General features: G+C 33.8%; 2 protein-coding genes across 4 annotated transcripts in view; one reads left to right on the forward strand and one right to left on the reverse strand.

The window, feature by feature from the left end:
* Positions 1-15,808, forward strand: part of SASS6 (SAS-6 centriolar assembly protein) — a 38,832-nt gene extending 23,024 nt beyond the window's left edge. For both annotated transcript variants that reach the window (XM_043878318.1, XM_043878317.1), the window contains exons 8-17: positions 1,845-2,036; positions 5,039-5,233; positions 5,343-5,432; positions 5,533-5,712; positions 6,105-6,186; positions 6,843-6,979; positions 8,625-8,753; positions 11,998-12,095; positions 13,764-13,858; positions 13,967-15,808. In XM_043878318.1, coding sequence (XP_043734253.1) covers positions 1,845-2,036; positions 5,039-5,233; positions 5,343-5,432; positions 5,533-5,712; positions 6,105-6,186; positions 6,843-6,979; positions 8,625-8,753; positions 11,998-12,095; positions 13,764-13,858; positions 13,967-14,073 — 1,305 coding nt within the window. In that variant the 3' untranslated portion in view covers positions 14,074-15,808. The remainder of the gene's footprint in view (positions 1-1,844; positions 2,037-5,038; positions 5,234-5,342; positions 5,433-5,532; positions 5,713-6,104; positions 6,187-6,842; positions 6,980-8,624; positions 8,754-11,997; positions 12,096-13,763; positions 13,859-13,966) is intronic.
* A 249-nt stretch (positions 15,809-16,057) lies between these two features.
* The window catches only part of MFSD14A (major facilitator superfamily domain containing 14A), a 49,099-nt gene continuing 44,272 nt past the window's right edge, over positions 16,058-20,884 (reverse strand). For both annotated transcript variants that reach the window (XM_043878320.1, XM_043878319.1), the window contains 3 exons: positions 20,637-20,734; positions 18,485-18,648; positions 16,058-17,428 (listed from right to left, as the gene is read on the reverse strand). In XM_043878320.1, coding sequence (XP_043734255.1) covers positions 17,222-17,428; positions 18,485-18,648; positions 20,637-20,734 — 469 coding nt within the window. In that variant the 3' untranslated portion in view covers positions 16,058-17,221. The remainder of the gene's footprint in view (positions 17,429-18,484; positions 18,649-20,636; positions 20,735-20,884) is intronic.

A 20,884-nucleotide genomic window follows, 5' to 3' on the forward strand; every position in this document is an offset into this window, starting at 1 on the left:
ATTACACTTTTTTTAAAAAAAAAAACAAACAACAAAAGTTCCAGAATTCTGATCATCACGGGGATAAAGCCAGTTCTTTATTTTTGCAGACTTTGGCCCCTTGTTGCTTCAGCGTGTTTGGTGACCCTCTCAGACAGTTACAGTTAGCATCCTAAACCAGTTTGGTCATTGTTGCTTCTCTCCCTTGATTGCTCCTTCTACGGTTGCATTTTCAGTTTTATATGGACTCTTTCCTCTTTTATTTCTTGTGCTTCTTTCTTCTCTCCATTTCAGTTTTCCAAAAATGAGGAAATTCCTAAAATAGTCATGGAAAATATCCTAAGTATTTTATGAGAGACACTCCCCTGCTTTTGTGTTAGGAATTTTTGAGTGGATACAACTTTTCTGGAATATGATTTTGTAACTAGTACCAAGCTTTATATTTGTTTACATATTTTCAAGCCATAATTGATTATAAGGAAATAATCTGAATTTGGGTGTATGCTTATGAAGAAAAGTTTTAACCATGGATTTATTTGTAATTGTGAATAATTGGAAACTCAGCATACATAGTAGGGCAGGGGGTTAATTGCATTATGGTATAGCCGTGGATTGGGATACTGTGTGGATATTGAAAGTATTTACAAAGAGTTTTTATCGATATGAGGAAGTGCAAGTGCTAAAGGATTAAAAAGCATAATTAAATTGTGTAAAGTGCTTGGTCTCAAGTGTTAAATTTAGCTATGTGTTATGTGTATTTGTGTGATGTCAGTTTTAAGTATATAAATAGCTGGAAAGGAATATTCCTAAATATTTATAATGACTCCTTGGATGGAGGTTATCAGTTATTTGTGATTCTTTCTTTATGCCTTTAAAAGAATGTGTAGCTTGCATAATCAGAAAACTATTTTTTATTTTTAAAATGTATTTAGATTTGTTACTGTTCATCAACAGAAATTATTATTTAAAAATTTTTTTTGTTGAATGAAAATCTTTAAATTCTATTGTGCTTTATAATTTTCAAACGTTTCACATACACAATTTTATATAATCCCATAATAATCCTGTTTTTAATCCTCTAATGCTATGTAGCCCCTAGACTTTCCCTCTCTCCGAACTGATAGCCACTAGTTTGTTCTGTTTGTGAGTCTGCTGCTTTTTTGTTTTATTCGCTAGTTTGTCGTATTTTTTTAGATTACACCTATAAGTGATATCATACAGTATTTGTCTTACTGTAACTTATTTCACTTAACATAATGCCATCTAAGTCTCATGACAGAAATTATTAAGATAGATTTTTGGTATGATACAAACAGGTGAACAAAGATTTCAGAGTTACAACCATGTTCAAATTTTTTTGTTAGTGAAATTTAACAACTAAATGTAAGACTGAGCAGTACCTTGTCAGTTTTACTGTAAGTTTCAATTTTTTTTAAATTAGAAAACATTTATACTTGTTGTAAAAAACAGAAACAGAATAATGTGGTTTAAAGCAAATACTGAAAGTTCCTTAAGTACCTGCTCATTTTTTTCTTTTCATAGGGATAGTTTGACACTATACGTAGTGTTTTGCGATTTGTTTTTTTCCCCCTCTTAACACATAGCATTCTTCCCTTAAATTGAAGGCCATTACTTCTAAACAGGTGGGTTTAGGAGAAGAATAAATTATGAACAAGATCATAGTAGTAAATTTGCCTTTGTTTTGTTGACCTTTCTTTTTCATAAAATCCGTAATTAAAAACAGAATCTCTTAAAAGCAGGGACATCTTATAAAGAAGAATAATTAAGATTTTTTTTTTTACTCAAATGTTCTCATATTGTATTTTTTTCTTTGAATTTTGGTACTGTATTTTATTATATAATAGGCCCAGGTTCAATATCAACAGCAACATGAACAACAGAAAAAAGATTTAGAAATCCTTCATCAACGGAACATCCAGCAGCTACAGAACAGATTGTCTGAGTTAGAAACGGCTAATAAAGACCTCACTGAAAGGAAATATAAAGGAGACTCCACCATCAGAGAACTTAAAGCAAAACTGTCTGGTGTTGAAGAGGTATCAAATGTTGGAGTTGGTTCCCCTCCCCGCCCCAATGTAAAAACAAGGTCTAATTGGTAACTTGATTTGAATTTGGTTACTTTATTACTTCTGTGGGTAGTATTCTGGATGCTTTGCAAGGATCTCTTTTAGTCTTTGGATAATCAGCTCAGAGAATACCCCTAATAATTGAGAAACCAGAATCTAATAAAACAGACTGATTCTGAACAGAGCCAAAGCACACCTGGATACTTTTAGTTGGGGTCTTGAGCAGCTCTTGGGCATCGCCCTCCGATTTGCCAGTGTACTTTTGTATCAGCCCGGTGTTGTGGCTCAGGGTATTGACAGACTGACTCTTTCAGTCTACTCAACATGGCAAACAACTGTATGAAGTTGAGTGTCTAGTAATAACAATAATAAAAGTAATGATAATAACTAATGCTTACTGAACACTATTTCAAGTGCTTTGCCTATATTAACTCATTTAATTCTTATAGCAGTTATTTTAAAGAAGGTATTATTATTACCCCATTTAATGATGATGAAACTAAGGCACTGAGAGCTTAAGTAATTTACCCAAGTAAGCCTGGCCATTGAAATTCTCTATTATTGGCCTGTCTCTAGTACTGTCTTGTTCTTTCAGGTAACAGAGACATTTTAAAAACACTGCTGTAGTGGTACTTTTGTGGATACTTCATCAGTGATGATAAACTTCTTCCTAATGATGACTACTATACATTATTGTCATATGAGTTATTAGAAAACGAATTTAGCTTTTCTTAAACCTATCATGTTCAAACAAACAGTGTTATTCTAGCTCACAAGACCTCCAATTCTGAATAAAGCCTGACTGATTTTATGTTCAGATCCTCATCGCATTCTGCCCTTAGATGCTTCAGTCCTTCTCACTACCCTCTTCACCTTTCACACCAGTTGGTGAAACATTTCACCCTGCACATTGGATGAGTACTTCATTATAATCCTATGTGGTTTCTTCTCTTTTAGCCCTCACACCGGCCAGTGTGTAAACTGTGCTTTGTTATGTTGATTTTCATGTGTGTATGTGTGTGTGTATGATCAGTTGCTCAGTCGTGTCCAACTCTTTGTGACTGCATGGACTAAATAAATAGCCTCCTTTGTTCCTAGGATTTCCCAGGCGAAAATACTGGAGTAGGGTGCCATATAATGTAATCAAAATATTTCTTGCAAGGTTTGCATAGGACTTGGAAATTTTGAGTCCTGAAAACTTTTTTAAAGCTTCAGTATTGTTACCTAATTATGTTAAATTGTACCTTTAGAGATCAGTACCCTAAAATTAATAGTTACTACCATTTATTAAGTATTTGGACTTCCCTGGTGGTTCAGACAGTAAAGAATTTGCTTGCAATGCAGGAGACCTGGGTTCCATCCCTGGGTCAGGAAGGACCCCTGGAGAAGGGAATGGCAACCTGCTCTAGTATTTTTGCTTGGAGAATCCCATGAACAGAGGAGCCTGGCAGGCTGCAGTCTGTGGGGTCACAGAGAGTCAGAGATGACTGAGCATCTAACACATAAAACAGAGTTTATATAAGGGTTTTTGCAAAGGTGAAATAATTTATGGTATTGTTTCTCTTTTACAAATGAGAGAACTGAAATTTACTGAGGTTAAGTAATACTGGAGGTGACATAGTAGACTTCCCAGGTGGCGGTAGTGGTAAAGAACCTGCCTGCCAATGCAGGAGACATAAGAGACGGTGGGTTTGAGCCCTGGGTCGGGAAGATCCCCTGGAGGAGGGTATGGCAACCCATTCCAGTATTCTTGCCTGGAGACTCCCATGGACAGAGGAGTCTGGTTGGCTAAAGTCCGTAGGGTGGCAAAGAGTCAGACATGACTAAAGCAAGTTAGCATGCACTCATGCACTACTTGATAGCAGAGTCTGTGCTTCTAAAACCACTAGGGTATATACTATAAAATTATTTTATATTGTTTTTTATTGTTAAACAATTTTTTATTGTTAAAATTGAAAGCTAGGAATACTATTACATACTGTACCTTAGTGTACTGGCAACATTTGGACTGATGCTAGATGATTGAGATGTTATTTAGTATGTGTGTGTGCTCAGTCGTGTCTGACTCTTTGCGACCCCCATGGACTGTAGTCCACCAGCCTCCTCTGTCGATGGATTTCCCAGGCAAGAATACTGGAGTGGATTGCCATTTCCTGCTCCAGAGGATCTTCCCGACCCAAAGATCAAACCTGTATCTCTTGATGTCTCCTGCATTGGAAGGCAGATCTATTTAAAAAATTATTTTTAGTATTTTTTCATGTTTTCATTGTGGTTTTGTTATAGGATATTGAATATAGTTTGTTTTCTATATGAGTGTTTCTGTTTTGTAAATATGTTCATTTTTATCATATTTTGGATTCCACATATAAGTGATATTATATAGTATTTGTCTTTCTAACTTATTGTTAATTAACAATATCTCATGATTTCTTGGCTATCCTAAGAAACAGGTTGAAGAGCTCAGGTCATACCTCATACGAATGAAATAAAAATCTCTTGGGCAGGATACCAGGCATCAGTAGTTGTTAAAGCTTTGCAGGTGATTTCATTATGCAGACTAGACTGAGGATCACCGCTTTGGTGGTAGAATGATAGGACTTTCTTTTTATTTATGTATTGTATATATTTTGAAATTCTGTTACACTGAGCATTTATTACCTCAGTAATTTTTGAATTTGTAAATTTCAAGACAGAAAATTCTTGTTACTAGGTTTTAAAAGTTGCAGTAATTCATAAGGATTGTTTAATTTTCCCTTACTGTGATTGAATTAGATATTAGTGTATTTTACATTTATGTTTCAAATCTGAGTTACATATACCTTTAGAGAGACCGTCGTTTCTTTCAAAGAGCATTAGTACTGGAACTTTAAAATTATGAAAGACTTTTTCCTATTTTAAATATCTTAATTATAAATTATCAGACCAGCCAACTTTCCTTTTTCATAATGCAACTTTTTTCCCCCCTCCTCTAGGAGCTCCAGCGGGCTAAGCAAGAAGTCCTGTCTTTGAGAAGAGAAAATTCTACACTTGATGCTGAATGCCATGAAAAAGAAAAGCATATTAATCAGCTACAAACAAAAGTGGCTGTTTTAGAACAGGAAATCAAGGATAAGGACCAGCTTGTTTTAAGAACAAAAGAAGCATTTGATACAATCCAGGAACAAAAGGTCTATTTTAAAATTTTCTAAACAAATTGATGATCACATGCATATATGATGCTTTTCCTAAATAAACACAGACTTCCTAATTATTCACATTTTTTAAAATATATATCAGGTGGCTCTGGAAGAAAATGCTGAGAAAAATCAGGTACAACTAGGAAAACTTGAAGCTACAATAAAATCATTATCAGCTGAACTTCTTAAGGTTTGTTTTTTTAAAACAATAGAATATTGATATTTCATTGGATTATGTAGAAATGTTTCATTGCATTATGTAGAGACATTCATGTGAAACTCTTCTACAGGCAAATGAAATTATCAAAAAATTGCAAGGGGATCTGAAGACTTTAATGGGTAAGTTGAAATTGAAGAATACAGTAACTATTCAGCAAGAGAAACTCTTGGCTGAAAAGGAAGAAAAATTACAAAAGGAACAAAAAGAATTACAAGATGTTGGACAGTCTCTCCGAATTAAAGAACAAGAGGTAGTTAATATTTTATATTTAATGTGTGTGGACTACTTGCAAAGCTTAATGTATTTCCTCATGTATTTTATTTTTTTTTCTCATGTATTTTAAACATTTATACTTTGTTACATCAGAGAAAGTTTTGGCTTTTTTTCCCCAAGAAAACTTAAGTATAATCAACAGAACTTAATAAACTATTTCAGTTTGAAAAGTTGGTTATTATGACTCAAATATGTTGAGTGTTCATATATATGTGTGTGTGCATATATAATTATGTGCACATATATTTTATTACACAGCTGAGCTAATTCCTTTCATATTTAATAGTAATTATTTAATGAATAGTTAATATGTCTTCAGTTTTCATTTTAGCCTTTATTATACTTACTATAAGGATTAATGTATTTTAGGTATGCAAATTACAAGAACAATTAGAAGCTACAGTTCAAAAACTTGAAGAAAGCAAACAACTTCTAAAAAATAATGAAAAGTGTAAGTGTTTTACCTTTTCATTTAAATGAGGTTTTTAGTTTTATTCTTGCAATTTTTACTGAATTCATAAGTCTAGTTAAATCAGGATATTGCTGTATATATATAATCTGCTTTAAATATAGCATCTTAATGTCTTTGCTGTAGCAAATTAAAATCAACTATCCTGTAAAACAGTTACCATCATTATTAAAAGAAACCCTATCACATGTGTCAGTAACCCAAAACTAAATGTTGAAAATATTGACTGTAATTTACTATTTAAATTCTTTTCTGTTACTTGCTATAATTGCTGAATGTGATATTAAGTCTTCTACATTTTTCTCAGTTTGTAATACTGATTTTGAGAAATAAGAGTTCGAATTTAAATAAACTGGGAGATATTCTAGAAATGAAATCAAAGAGATTTCAGAGATCCTTGACTTGCAGAAATATGTAAAAGGATAGAGAGTCCTTTGTGACAGTTGTAAAATAAAAATATTTAGTGACAAATATTTATTTATTTATTCTTAGTGACAAATATTTAGATGAACTTATGTTGTTCTATGATATAACATAGTTTTAAAAATGTAAAATTAAAAAAATTAATATAATTTAAAAATACTTAAAATTATTAGAAAAATTCAAGTATTAAGTTTCTTCTTGTTCTTTTATTTAAGTAATCACGTGGTTAAATAAAGAATTAAATGAAAATCAACTAGTGAGAAAGCAAGATGTATTGGGGCCTTCTACCACTCCACCTGTACACTCAAGTAGCAACACCATCAGAAGTGGGATTCCTCCTACCTCTAATGTGGTAAGATTTAAATTAAGTTATTGTGAATGGTCTTGGTAAATTTTCTAAAACAAAAAATATTCTCAGATTGTTATGTGCTGGTACCTAATATGACTAGAGTCCTATTACAGTTTTTAGCACTGAAGTAGTTTTACATTTGGAAGAGGGACATAAAGGTACACTTAACAAAGAGGCTCTATCTTAAGGGTACACTACTTTGTAACATTTTAATGGATACAGAAATCACTCTAGTAGTGACTGAAGTAAGGCTAAATAAATGTGCTGAAAACTGTTAACACACACAGAAAGTATTTAGGAGGCCTCAGTAAGGGAGAACAGGATATGGGCTCAGCTTTGGCACTATACTAGAGGAGCCTAATCTGAATTCTATTGGAAAAAAAGAGAGAGAAAGAAAAACCGTATTACCAAGCTTGTCAGCTCTGGATTCTGGAAGAAACTATTTACAAGTGTTAAGCTTTTTAGCTTTGAGTACCTGGATCTGGCTTGGTACTACCAGGCCTAGGCCTGGCTAGGAATTGGCCTTGCACTCACAGCTAGGTTTTGAGGCTCTCCTGTTGAACATAATTCACAGAATATCAACATCAGGTAGGGCCATTCTCTGACTGTGATGGAGCAAGACAAAAACAAGACCACTTCATAGTCATGTTTGAACACAGACAAAAATAGGACATTGCCAAACCATAAAAACGGGCAAGTATCCTTTGATCGGGCTAAAGTGAGTGAGTGCTGCTCATTACCAGTTATAACTTTGGTCTTAGTGCATTCATCCTACCTTACTGGATAAAATCTATTCATGTACCTAGTCATATAGTTATCCCCATTTCTTGATAGCATCCAGTCCGCAGTATAGCCCCACATTCTTAAACTATTCCTTAATTCACCTAACACCTGACAGAGTCCAGTAAATACTCCCTTTTAACACTGTCTTACGGAGACACGTCTCTTCCTGGTTCCATGTGGTCTTCAGTTTTCCTTGTCGCAGAGAGTGTGTACACCGATAGATGTATTTCTGGTCCAAGTCTTTGACTGGAGGGCATTGGCAGAGGATTTAAAGTGCAAATCCATAGTAGAATTTTTAATCTACTGTAGTAAATGAGATAGTACTTGATGTTTAATAAGGATTTCTGCTAACTTGGGAAAAAGTGCAGAGTTAAGTGGTACTTACTGGTACTGAGTTAAAAACGTGAAAAAACTTGACAGGCTTAATCTTATCGACTGATGATAAATAGCTGTGTGAAAGGTATTACTTGATTATTTTTATTTTATCCCTTATTGGCTTTTTGGTCTAGGACTACCCCCAAACTCCCTTTGCAGGAATTCAAGCCCTAGAGGGAACCAAGATGGTTCAGAGGTCTTTGTTTTACTTCAGTTCAAAGTCCGATCCAGTGGGTTTTGGTTTTGGTTTTTGTTTGTTTTTTTTGGTCTAAGCTTACACAGCCACTCTGAAAAGCCCTCTTGGCCAAAGATATTCCAGTTTCATGATATATAATGAAGCAGAGCTTGGTGTCCTGATAGACAAGATTGGCCTCTGAGAGAGTGCTCTTAACTCTTAGTTATTATGACAGATGCTAATGCCTCCTGCATCGCCAAATACTATTTAGAACAAATTTCTCATCCTCAACCTTATTTATGCTTTTATTTTTAGGTTGAGGGTAGACTGACTTACCCAGCTTGTGGGATTGGTTATCCTGTCTCCTCTGCGTTTGCATTCCAGAATACCTTTTCTCATCCTATATCTGCCAAAAATACCATCCACCCACTTTCAGGACCAAAGGTAGGCAAAATAACTAACACCTTTTCTTAAAAAAAGGAAATAGCAATTTATTTACTTTATTTAAAACATCTATTTTTTGATCAGTTGCTAAGTATTAGATGATGTAGTAGATGAATATAATTCTGAATATATTTATGAATATCTAGTGTGTTGTGCTTACAGGAAATATTAATGGCACTATATGATTTTTTTGAGACTATAATTTATAATAACCTAGATTTCAGTATGTTTAAACTTGTTTTTATTCCTCTTTTATCTCTCCATTTTTTATTCTTTCTTCTACCTGTATCTCCTACAACTCTCAAACTACCTAGGATTACCAGTTTCATGCTGCTGGTATATTAGCGGTAGTGATATTTTTGAATTCCAGTGTTAGGATTTAAGGGTCTGATTGGCAGGGTTATAATAAATTATAAAATGTAGTTCTGGCAACATTATCTAGAATAGCATATACTTAGCAATCTCTTCAAACCTTGATTTATTTGCTTTTTTCTGCCCACTTGAGTTTTTCATCATCATCATTATTACTAATATCTTAGATTTATACATTGTTTTCACATGTATTATAATTGTTTTCACAGTAATTTTCCACCCAGATGAGCCACTGATTCTGTCTTCATTTTTGAGAAGACTATTTTATGAAAGGTAGAATTGAGGACTTTGAAACTGCTATTATAAATTCTTTATCAAGTTAGTTTCGGGCTGCCCTAAAAATAAGTTGGCTATGTTGTTTAGGCACATACTTCTTTTTTTACAATAGCCTTATTAATTATTATTTGGAACCATTGAGAACTCTCAGTGAATTGAGAATTAAGCCTGAGTTTTTATGTTTAGAATATTATTATGTAAAAAGTATTTAAATGCATTTAATTGACTTTTCTTGTATTGCTTATTGAAAACTAGATACATGTAATCAAATGAATACTGTTTGTTTTTCAGTATGCTCAAGTGTGCGTACATATTGGTATCAGTTTTTTCTTGAGGATTATAATTCAAAATTGCTTTTAAACAGCTTTCCAGCAATATACATAATGTTCAAAATGAAGACGAGAACTACTGCAGATAATTGTTTAGTTGGTAGGACTAAATATGACTTATAAAATAATAACATTACCTTTCTTATAGCTCTTCTGGAATCGGAGGAATTATGATAAAAATCCTGTTCTTAAAGCCAGACTTCTAGTGTTTCCTATATTATTGGCCTCCGTATTCTTTTGGTATGCATCCCTCACAAAAGCAGCCAAACAGCGCTAATACTAACAGTACAGTTTGAACTTGAATCTCTAATACATGAATATTTATTTGTGAATTGAATGCATATACTGCTCAATTATAATGGTTAAAATGTGGAATCAGATTTTGGAGTTTAAATCCTGCCTCTTACCAGCATGAAGTTGGGCAAGCCAGTAACAAACAAACAAAAATATCGAGTTGTCCTGCTTCAGTTTCTCCATTTGTAAAGTGGAGCAATAATTTTATCTTATTGAATTACTGTGAACATTGAGTTGATGCATTTGCTTAGAATTGTGCCTCGGATGCATTTACAGTAGCTTTGACTCAAGGGATATCGTTCAGCTCTCTTAGAAAAGCTCCCCACCGAATGTCCTAAATGATCACCAAGACTGTCCACTTTGTCTTCATGATTATGAATCTTGGAAGTTGTTCAGCTAAAAGCTCCCCTGTTTTTATTTGCAGAGCATTGTGGAGTTTTACTCTATCATGTACCTGTGCTCTGCATATGTGCTCAGTCACGTTCGACTCCTTGTGACCCCCATGGACTGTAGCCCACTAGGCTCCTCTGTCCGTGGAATTTTCCACACAAGAATCCTGGAGTGAGTTGCCATTTACTCCTCCAGGGGATCTTCCTGACCCAGGGATTGAACCCGAGTCCCTTCCATTTCCCGCATTGGCAGGCGGTTTCTTTACCACTGAACCACATGGGAAGCCCCATGCATGTGCATAGTACTCAGAAAAAACTCAAGGAGATTCATGTGTTGATTTCTGGGGCTTGTTCTCTTTATACCTCACTTTTCATCAGAATTCTGCCTTGCATCTCCCAGGTACCTCATCCTCCCTAAACTGATTATCTTCTCCATTTAGTAGTTACCTTCTTTGTACTGCAGTCAGTCAGGAAGTGCCTCTAATTAGAAAGCTGGGTCAGTTGTATGGATCACAGCTTTTTTCTCTCAGAGATCACAGTCCTGCACTGCCTGTTGGTTAGTTTTGAGGACCATTCTTTTTATTTTGTCAGTTTTCTAATTATTTATCATTGGTGTCTGGAAACTACATTATGTATTAATATTAGGCTCTTTTAAAATTTTCTTACCTCTTGTATGTTTTCTATAAGGACTATGTGAATTAGCTTACTTCACTTTTTAAAAGTCCTGTACTTTTATTTTTTGTGATCTTGTTAAATGTGTAGATTAATATAGGGAGAATTGTTATCTTTAGAATGTTAAGCCTTTGTAGCTGAGGACAGCAGCATATACCTTTCTGATTTATAATTTTTTTCTATGAAGCTAGTATCTATATTTTATTATGATTTTTTAACAAAAAATAGGTATTTCTTATCTCCTTATGCCTTTTTTTGGGATTCAAGTCATCATAACTTTTTTATTTATTAGTATGGTGACTTACATTTATGGAATTCCATAACATAAAGCCCATATGTATATTCTTGGTATGAAACCCCCTTAATCATAGTCATTATTATTTTAAATAAGCTACTACATCTCATATGCTTGTTATTTTATTTTGGACTTTTGTATAGATTCTTGGATTGTTTTTGACTATTTCAAAATTTAGATTCCTAGCACTCATTTAGAATTCTTCATTATGATAGAGTTTAAATTCTTGAAAGGGAATTCTCAGAATGCATGTGGTAAATAAATGCATCATTGTGGTTCTTGGTTACTTTTAACATTAAAGCAGTGTATAATGTATTATACTTAATTACTTAAATGTATAATGTTCATGTTTTCATTTCAAAATAATATTAAAATAATTTGTGCTATTATTCTTGCTTATATGATGGAAACTTTTTGGCAAGGAGAAATAGGATTTTAAAATTAAATCTTCTCAATAAAATGTGCTTGTGTTATAAAATATAGGTTGAACTTCTGTGGTCTAGATTTATCAGAGAAAAAATGTAGCCACCTATCTCTATAGAACTGTCTCTGCTACTGCTGTTTAGAACTGTCTCAGTTCTCACTAATCAGTTATATGATGTTTTCTCTCTTGACAGGTTCAGTTTAACTTGCAGTTTGCAAAACCAAATACATCACTAGGAGATGTTCAGTCAGGAACAACTGTTAGTATGCCCTGCTCAACTGATAAGGAAAAGTAAGTTCTTGACATAAAATTTAATGTTTGTAATTCTGAAAGTCATCTTAAGGAGTTTGTTAACAGTGTTTGAAAGCTGTGATGGCCACGTATTTATGTGATGTGTTAACTTGCTGAGCAGCAGAATTAAGTTAGTCACTTCCATCTGTAAGAAAGTGGTTTCTCATATTTTTTTAAAATTATAGTTTTAAAGACATATAGTAAAATTTAATTTTTTAAAAGGGATTTCTCTATATAACTGAAGAATACCCTTTCAGATATTCTTGGGCAGTTAGATAGAAATCTTTAATTCGTCAGAGTTGGCAGTTTTGTTTTTATTTTCCTATATGGCTATGTCTGCCTTTGGAAGCTCTGTTATTCTAAATAATTGCTTCCAGTGTACTCTGAGAATTAAAATTCTGTGGTAAATAAGAGTGAAAAGTCTTGTGAGGTTGCTCCCTAGTCAAACTAACATAAATAAGCTTTAATGCCAATTTTGCCTACTCAGAGATTCCTTACTTTTTAGTTCTTAAGCTGGTTTTGCATAGTGAAGTTTGTTGAATCAGTGAGTTGTGGCTAAAGTAAATAATTTATAGATGCAAATTTGATTAGTATTTATGTTTTTAATACTGTTTTCTTACCATTACGTTTATTTACTTAAAATTTAATTGCTTTAAAACGTGTCTGCTGGTACTCAGTATCATGAGCCATCACTATCCCCAATATGTTGCAAACTAAATTACTGACATGGCTCCAAGAGGCTTCTTATTCCAGGTCTCTGGGCTTTATTCATTGGCTCCTCTAAAATTAGCACCAAGATGAGTATTATAATAGTTAATGTTTGTGAGCCTCCATTTTTTAAACAGGTGAGAATTCTTTCAGGTCCTGAAATGTTCATGTTTGCTATATTGAAGCTCATACTTGTTAAAGTGGCAGAACACCTGGAATTAATAGAACACCATGATGTTTATGTTTAACTTTATCATGTACACCAAGAACAATTTTAGTTAACAGAAAAAAATGATATTTGTGGTACAAAATCAACATAATCACGTGTCTATAAAATTAGGACTGTTGGGCTGTTTTGAGTTGTTTAGAATTTGTTTATTTGTAGTCTGCTAGTAATAAGTGGCAAAGGTTAAAGAAAAAAATTAAAATTGAAAAAACACCTATTCACCCATTTTTTTCTGAAAATTGAGAAAAGACCATCATTTAATTCTACAGATAGAATGTCATTGCTTTACAAGATCTTTTAACTTCTTACAAGTGTACTATTAGAGAAACTGCTAACAGTGGATAGATTTAAAAGGAAGGAATATAGTGGTTGAAAGAGGGAAAGTACAACTACAGAATACCCCTCCTTGGTTTTTTTCAAGATTTCATGTTTTTATTCATCTGGCCAGAATTCATTAGTGTAGTGAGTATTAATAGCTAATAATGACAACTTTGAAGCACTACAAAATTTTGAGGGGTTTTTGGTCAAAAGAAAATCTTATTTTTACTGAGAAGATGTATACTTTGGCTTAGGATAAATTATTTGCTTAAGAATCCACTGAAAAGCATGATTTGAACAAAGCTATAAATGTTAGTTATATTGTCATATATGTATGTATATAAACATTCAGACCTTACTGTAGAGAAAACAAGACTTTGTCAAATTAAGTTCATAATTACTGTTTTTCTTTCAAGTGGTGAAAATTTAGGACTGGAATCCAAATATCTGAAGAAAAGGGAAGATAGCATTCCTTTGCGTGGACTCAGCCAAAATCTATTTAATAATCCAGGTGAGAAGACATTTCTGAAGTAGTGTGTATTGTATACTGTGGTTTAATTAAATGTACTATATTAGGACTAACATAAATACAAATAATTTTTTTTGTCCTCATTTGCAGACCATCAGAAAGATGGCACTTTAGGAGCATTACAAACATCTTCAAAACCCACAGTGCTCCCTTCTACATCTTCAGCTTATTTTCCTGGGCAGCTACCAAACAGTTAATCCTAGTGTCGTCTTTTTTTTTGAAGTTTTAGAAACTGACATGGCCTAAAAATATGGTAACAGCATAGACCTGAAATTCTGAACATGCAGGTTTCAGAGCTTACCTGAATTACTGCTGTGTTAGATCGGATCCTTTACTGCTGTCTTTATGCAGTTTAGAGGGGCAAATCTGTACTTGGAAATCGGTGATGATTCTGAACAAATGACACTTTTTAGTTTGGAACGTGGTGTTTTATAGAATAGTATGAATTTTATTAAACTAATCCTTAGAAATTCTCAGGAGTTCTAAGGAAAGAATTGATCCTTATAAGGGAGAGCCTGATCATTGAGTATCTCGGTTCATTAAAACCTGCTCAGGTATATTAGTATTTTGATGAAGCCAAAGAAAACTGTCAGTTCATTTTATTATTTTCATTAGTACAATAAAATTTTAAATTTGCCACCTGAGAATTATGAGGGAAAATGATTACCTCTTGAGATATATTATTGATGATATTTAAAGGGAAAAATCCTGAAATTACCTTAAATGAATGAAATTCTTCATAGCAAGTAAATATTTTCCTTGAACCCTTTAAATTATCTTTTGAGTAAGTCTGTAATTTTAATAAATTACACAAAAAATTTTGGACAGTCTAATTACATGACCAGATTAGGTACAAAGTGCTTTAGTCATTTGAGCCAGTTAATAGGATTTTAATGCTTCCTGGAAGCCTGTAGTCATCCAGTTCTCTTTCATTTGAAGTTTTGTTATTCACTTAAATCTGTATTAGTGGAATATTGTTTTAAAAATTAGTACTTACACAAAATATTTACTATGAGAGCATCATGAATATTAACTTTTATAATATCAAAATAGGTTCATTTTCATGTTCGCTTAGTAAAGTAGGCAAAGTGAATAATTTTAGAAGTGACAGCTTTCTTTTCTTCCCTATAATGGAAAGTTTCAAGTAAGAATTTGTTCCTTGGAAAAAATGAGGTGATTTAAAAAAAACTTACCCACAATCACAGGGCTCCATTTTGTTTTCTTGACAGCCATCCAGTAGAGTAGCATTCTCTTAAGAAACCTCTAAACCATTTTTTGTTTATCGATTGTTAATGCTCTTGTGATACTTTTAAAAAATATTTTCAAGGATGTTATTACACAGATGAGGAAAAGAGACATTTCAGGATGTTGACAACCCACCAATGTTATTAGCCTCCATAGTAAAATAGATAACCTCTGCTAATTCTTTTGTGAAGCCACAATATTGAGTCTTTTCACACTTTGAAACTCTGCTGGGAACTGCAAACTGTCTTAAAATAGGGATCTATTGTAAAAAAACTTAGTAACCATTATTAGATAGTTTTTATACAGTTTTTTTGTCATTTAGATATACTATATTAGTAAGAATACTCAGTTACAATAACTTGAAAACACTAATCTGGAAAGCAGCTTCTCGGCAATATTGGACTCTTCCTTGTAAATACTGTAATATAAAATGTTGTGACAAGGGTTTGGAGAGGATATTTGACATAAGGATACAACAGCTAGGATAGAGATCATTTTGATGTTAACTTGCTAAAGACTTTTTGGTATTAAATACAGACTTCTGAGTGTGCTAATTATTTTCTCTACCTCTTAAACTTTTATTTGAAATTGTTCTGTGTACAGTTGTACATGTGTTAATAATCAAAATATTGCATTTAATGTATTTCTGTAAACTGAGCTTTGTTTTAATAAAGTATTAATATTTTGGGAATATGACATGTTTACATGTATATAAAAACAGAAATAGGACTGACCTATAAGACCTGTGCTTAGAAAATTATTTCCAGTAAATTTATGGACTAAGTTTTCATTTCTTTGCTTCCTATAACAGTATTTTGTTAAATGAGGGAAATGAAATGGATTCAAAGGGAGAAGGTATTGTTACTGTAAAAGTACAGTAACAAAGCCAAAACCAGGCCTTATAAATAGGGAATCACAGATCAAGACTTTCTTTTAAAAAAAAAATCATTAAAATATTTAATTTTATTAACAGAATATTTACATTTCTTTTAAGACCTTATTTAACCATAGTGAATGTTCCAAGTTTAAAAAGCATTAAGCAATAACCACACACAAGATGAAAACAGTGTAAACTATACAGTACTTTATGTACAATTTTTACAAAGTAACACTTTTTTAAATAATATAACTGGACACAAAAATATACACTATAGAGAAATTCACATCAGTAATTGTATAAAGCTCTCTTCTAGGGTCCTGAAAATTTAGGACAAACATTAGCTCTGTAAATAAAGTGTTACTGTGACAGTCTGAAAGGCCACTATATATATTTATCTACATATAGATATCACATTGACATTTTCAAGGCTACCAGCTTTACTATATAATTTTTAGATTATGTATTCAAGTGTTGAGGTTCTTATGATTATGCAAACATTAAAAGATAGTGGTATAAGTAGCTGGGAGACAAATTCGAGCCAGCATTTAGATTTACAGGCTCCAAACACCCCAATTTAAATTCTAAATGGCTGATCTTTTCTCATTTCAAAAACAGTAGTGAATAATGTTTAAAATAAAATTACTAAAAACAAGCTTGAAACATGATTCAGATTTAGTATAGTTTTCTTAAGAATTCTGTTTTTTAAATGCAAACATTTACCATTTCTTTACTTTAGTGCATCTGCATTAAGGCTTTGAATTATTTGACCCAAGATTTTACAATATTAAAATCTGACTCAGGATTTTACAATGTTAAAATGAACAGGTCCACACTATACTACCTACTCCGTCTCACTGTTGAGTCAGCATAAACAGAGTTAAAGCTCAACACCTGAAGGAAATGGTAGCAGAGACATCGCTAGTATCTAAAGAAGTTACATATGTAGTTTTTAATTTTAATTAAAGGATGTATAATAAAACAAACAGCTTTAGTGGCAAGAAACTGGTGCTAATAAACGATTTCTTTTCAAAAGAAATTGTAACATCTTTGGAAAACTGTCCGGTTCTTTCTTTCTTTAGTTCCCACGCAGTTCATGCAGATACATTTCTTAAGACAATCTTATTAAAGTACATTGTAGATGGAAATGGAATGTACATCCAGAACTACAGGTGAAAACTAAGACCTGGGCACTGACAGAAAAGTCTTCCTGATTTCGGCTGTCACACGTTTGTGTCCTGGAGCAAAGGCTCTTTGGCCTCCCCCGGCGCTTGTGTGCTGTGAGGATGGCTGTGGCTGCCACAGTGCTTTCTCCAGTTGCTGGACCGTAAGCTTAGATTCGTATGTTCCGGAATAAACAAGGCAACAAGCAGAGCCAGCAGTACTGAACAGGCTCCAAAGAGGAAGGGGGGGCCAGGGATGATGGAATTCTGAGGAAGAAAAAGATAAGATTTTTGCACAGACATCTTTGCTCATAAGAAATTGCTTATCTTTGAGAATAACTGATGGCTGTGAATTATAAGCCAATGACTCCTCTTTCTTCACTAAAGCCACAGTTAAAAAAAGAGTTTTCCTTTTCAAAGGGAAAAGAAACTATCATATTCTCAATATAAAATTCTGTGGGATAACAGCTGACCCAAGAAAGAGCCCCATTTTTTTTTAAAACAACACATGCAAAAATATATTGTCACTTGGAGCATAAAAGATGAACACATTCCATGAACTTTCACTTTATTGTTAGTTTAAGAAGAAAACAGGGAAATCTCAAAATTGAAATCAAGTAATACATAATATTAACTACAGAGGCAGAATGACTGACCATTTTCTTTGTTTAAAAGGTGGTTATAAAAAAAAAAAAAAAAAAAAAAAAAAAAAGGTGGTTATATTCACTAGTGACCGAAAGTGAGAAAAACACAGATAATGCTGTTACTATGAGACGAATCAAACAGACTTGTGTTTTAGTCCCAAATTACATTCATCCTTAGCAAACACCTGCACTGCCAGTTTTACCTGGGTAGAGCCCGCAAACAAACATTCTTTTTTATTTAAAAGCAGTCTTAGCTGCTTGGCTAAAATGATATTGTGTTTCAAGGTTAATATTTTCAGTTTTAAGGAGGGGACTCTAGTGAACAAAGATGTTTACCAGCACCTAACTGACTTCTGTAGAAAGGCAGATCTGATACGGGGCACTCTAACATTCCAGAAGCCTTACATGAAAGACAAATAGTATACACAAATGGCCGTAACCTATGCCACTAGGTACAATAAGACAAACTAGAAATTAATATATAATTTAAAAAAATTATCCAGGGAAGAAAGGAATACACAGCCAGTTTTATAAAGAAATGTGTGTATAGAAGGATATGGTCCCTTGGGCTTTGGTTTTAAGTGTTTTTATTCAACCTAAGAATCTCAAAAGCTTTTATAAAATGACCAAAAAACATCATCTTTCAGTCCAGCCAAATGAAGGAACTTTTTATAATTACCTGTTCAAAATGGTGCTGTGGGCTTGTGTTTGTTCCCAAGTCTGTTCCTGTCATTGGCAGTTCTTTAAGTTCCACATGGAATATGTAGAAAATAAATCCATAAAGAGCTGGTCCCAGACCATTGCATAATCCTCGAATTCCTGTTATCATTCCTTGAACGACACCTGGATTGTTTAAACAAATTAGTGTACCACTTAGTTTTTCCTACTGTATAACTAAGACCTGAAATCACTTATTCTAAAGCCAAAGCTTTTATCGGACACTGGCAACTTATTGCAGTGGCATCAAGATTATTTTGACGCTATATGCTCTACAAAGTACAGTGAGCTGTCTTGATGCAAATGTAAGCACAGGTATACTGAGACATAGGTGTAATTTAGAAACAAGTGAGCAGAATCATTTATTTCCTAAAAAAAAAAAAAAATCTCCTGGTTCAAAATCAGGCATGGGTTCATAAGCACAGATACTAAAAAACCTGTCCCCAAGCAGCTCCTTAAGATCTCACTTAGTCAAATATAGCACTCCCCCCTCCTTTTAAAAAAATGCTTGTTTATTTGGCTACCTTGGGTCTTGGTTGTGGCGCGCAGGCTTAGTTGCTCTGAGGACGTGGGATCTTAGCTCCCTGACCGGGGATCTAACCTGTGTCCCCTGCACTGCACAGTGAATTCTTAACCACTGGGCTGCCAGCTAAGTCCCCAAACCCCCTTTATAGTCTGATTTTTGTTTTATCTCTGGGATCTTCTCCCGAATTTAAAAAGCAACTTGATTTGGCCAGGGTCCTTTCCTTATTTATCAGCCAAGTGACTTCTGCCACTCTTTTGTAATGCCCCCTTTTTTTCCTTTTGACAAACAAGCTTTTCAAAGAATTATTCCTCATCTATTAGAATTTTAAAAATTAAGAGTTCCTGCCACAAAAACATAAGACAATAAAAATAAGTTCTTTATGTTCTTCAGATAACAAACATACAATATTAATGAAAGGGTATGGAATAGGAGATGGCAACCCACTACAGTATTCCTGCCTGGAGAATCCCATTGATGGAGGAGCCTTGCAGGCTACAGTCCATGCAGTTACAAAGAGTGACACGACAGAGCGATTTCACTTCACTTAGTGTATCCCTGAGATATCGAACACATCACAGCAAATGTGTAATAACTAAATGGTTAGTGAATATAAGGTGGTCAACCATCACTAAATTTTTTAGCAAAAGAACAGATAGGGCCACATATTCACATTGAGACACAAGGATATCCACCTAAAGATAATATCCTAGAATCTGCTTTTCCTCTTTACAATGAACACAACTTATTATTTTTTAATTTTATTGGACTAGAGTTGATTTACAATGTTAGTTTCAGTTGTACAGCAAAGTGAGTCAGTTATACGTATACATATATCCACTCTTTTTTTGGATTATTTTCCCAAACAGACCACTACAGAGTACTTAGTACAATGAAGCAATTTAAAATTCTTTTCTTTTTTCCATTTATTTTTATTAGTTGGAGGCTAATTACTTTACAATATTGTAGTGGTTTTTGCCATACATTGACATGAATCAGCCATGGATTTACATGTATTCCCCATCCCGATCCCCCCTCCCACCTCCCTCTCCACCCGATTCCTCTGGGTCTTCCCAGTGCACCAGGCCCGAGCACTTGTCTCATGCATCCAGCCTGGGCTGGTGATCTGTTTGACCCTTGATAATATACATGTTTCGATGCTGTTCTCTCAAAACATCCCACCCTCGCCTTCTCCCACAGAGTCCAAAATTCTGTTCTGTACGTCTGTGTCTCTTTTTCTGTTTTGCATATAGGGTTATCGTTACCATCTTTCTAAATTCCGCATATATGTGTTAGTATACTGTATTGGTCTTTATCTTTCTGGCTTACTTCACTCTGTATAATGGGCTCCAGTTTCATCCATCTCATTAGAACTGATTCAAATGAATTCTTTTTAATGGCTGAGTAATATTCCAAGGTGTATTATGTACCACAGCTTCCTTATCCATTCATCTGCTGATGGGCATCTAGGTTGCTAATTTAAAATTCTTTACTCTGAAGATACGCATATGATTCAGTACTTAGGAAAAAGAACAGGATCAGAATATCCTGTAATTTTTTAAAGTAATTATCTTAGTTCCTATCAACCCACCTTGTTGATCAGCATCAGCAGTTCGTGAAACCAGTGCACTGACGGCGGGAAAGGTGATGCTGGACATGGCTGCCACCGCCCCAGCAGCCCACATCATCCTGCAACCAAAAGCAGCAAAACAGAGATAGTGTTGTTGTTATTCTTCATTGTACCTGTATGTAAACATGTAAATACGTATTTAAAATCAAGTAACTCTTACTGAGAAACAGCTGTGGTACAGGAGAAAGGAGAACTAGCTCTTCTTTCCT

The sequence above is a fragment of the Cervus elaphus genome, chromosome 20, assembly GCF_910594005.1.
Source record: "Cervus elaphus chromosome 20, mCerEla1.1, whole genome shotgun sequence".
Classification (NCBI taxonomy): Eukaryota; Metazoa; Chordata; class Mammalia; order Artiodactyla; family Cervidae; genus Cervus; species Cervus elaphus.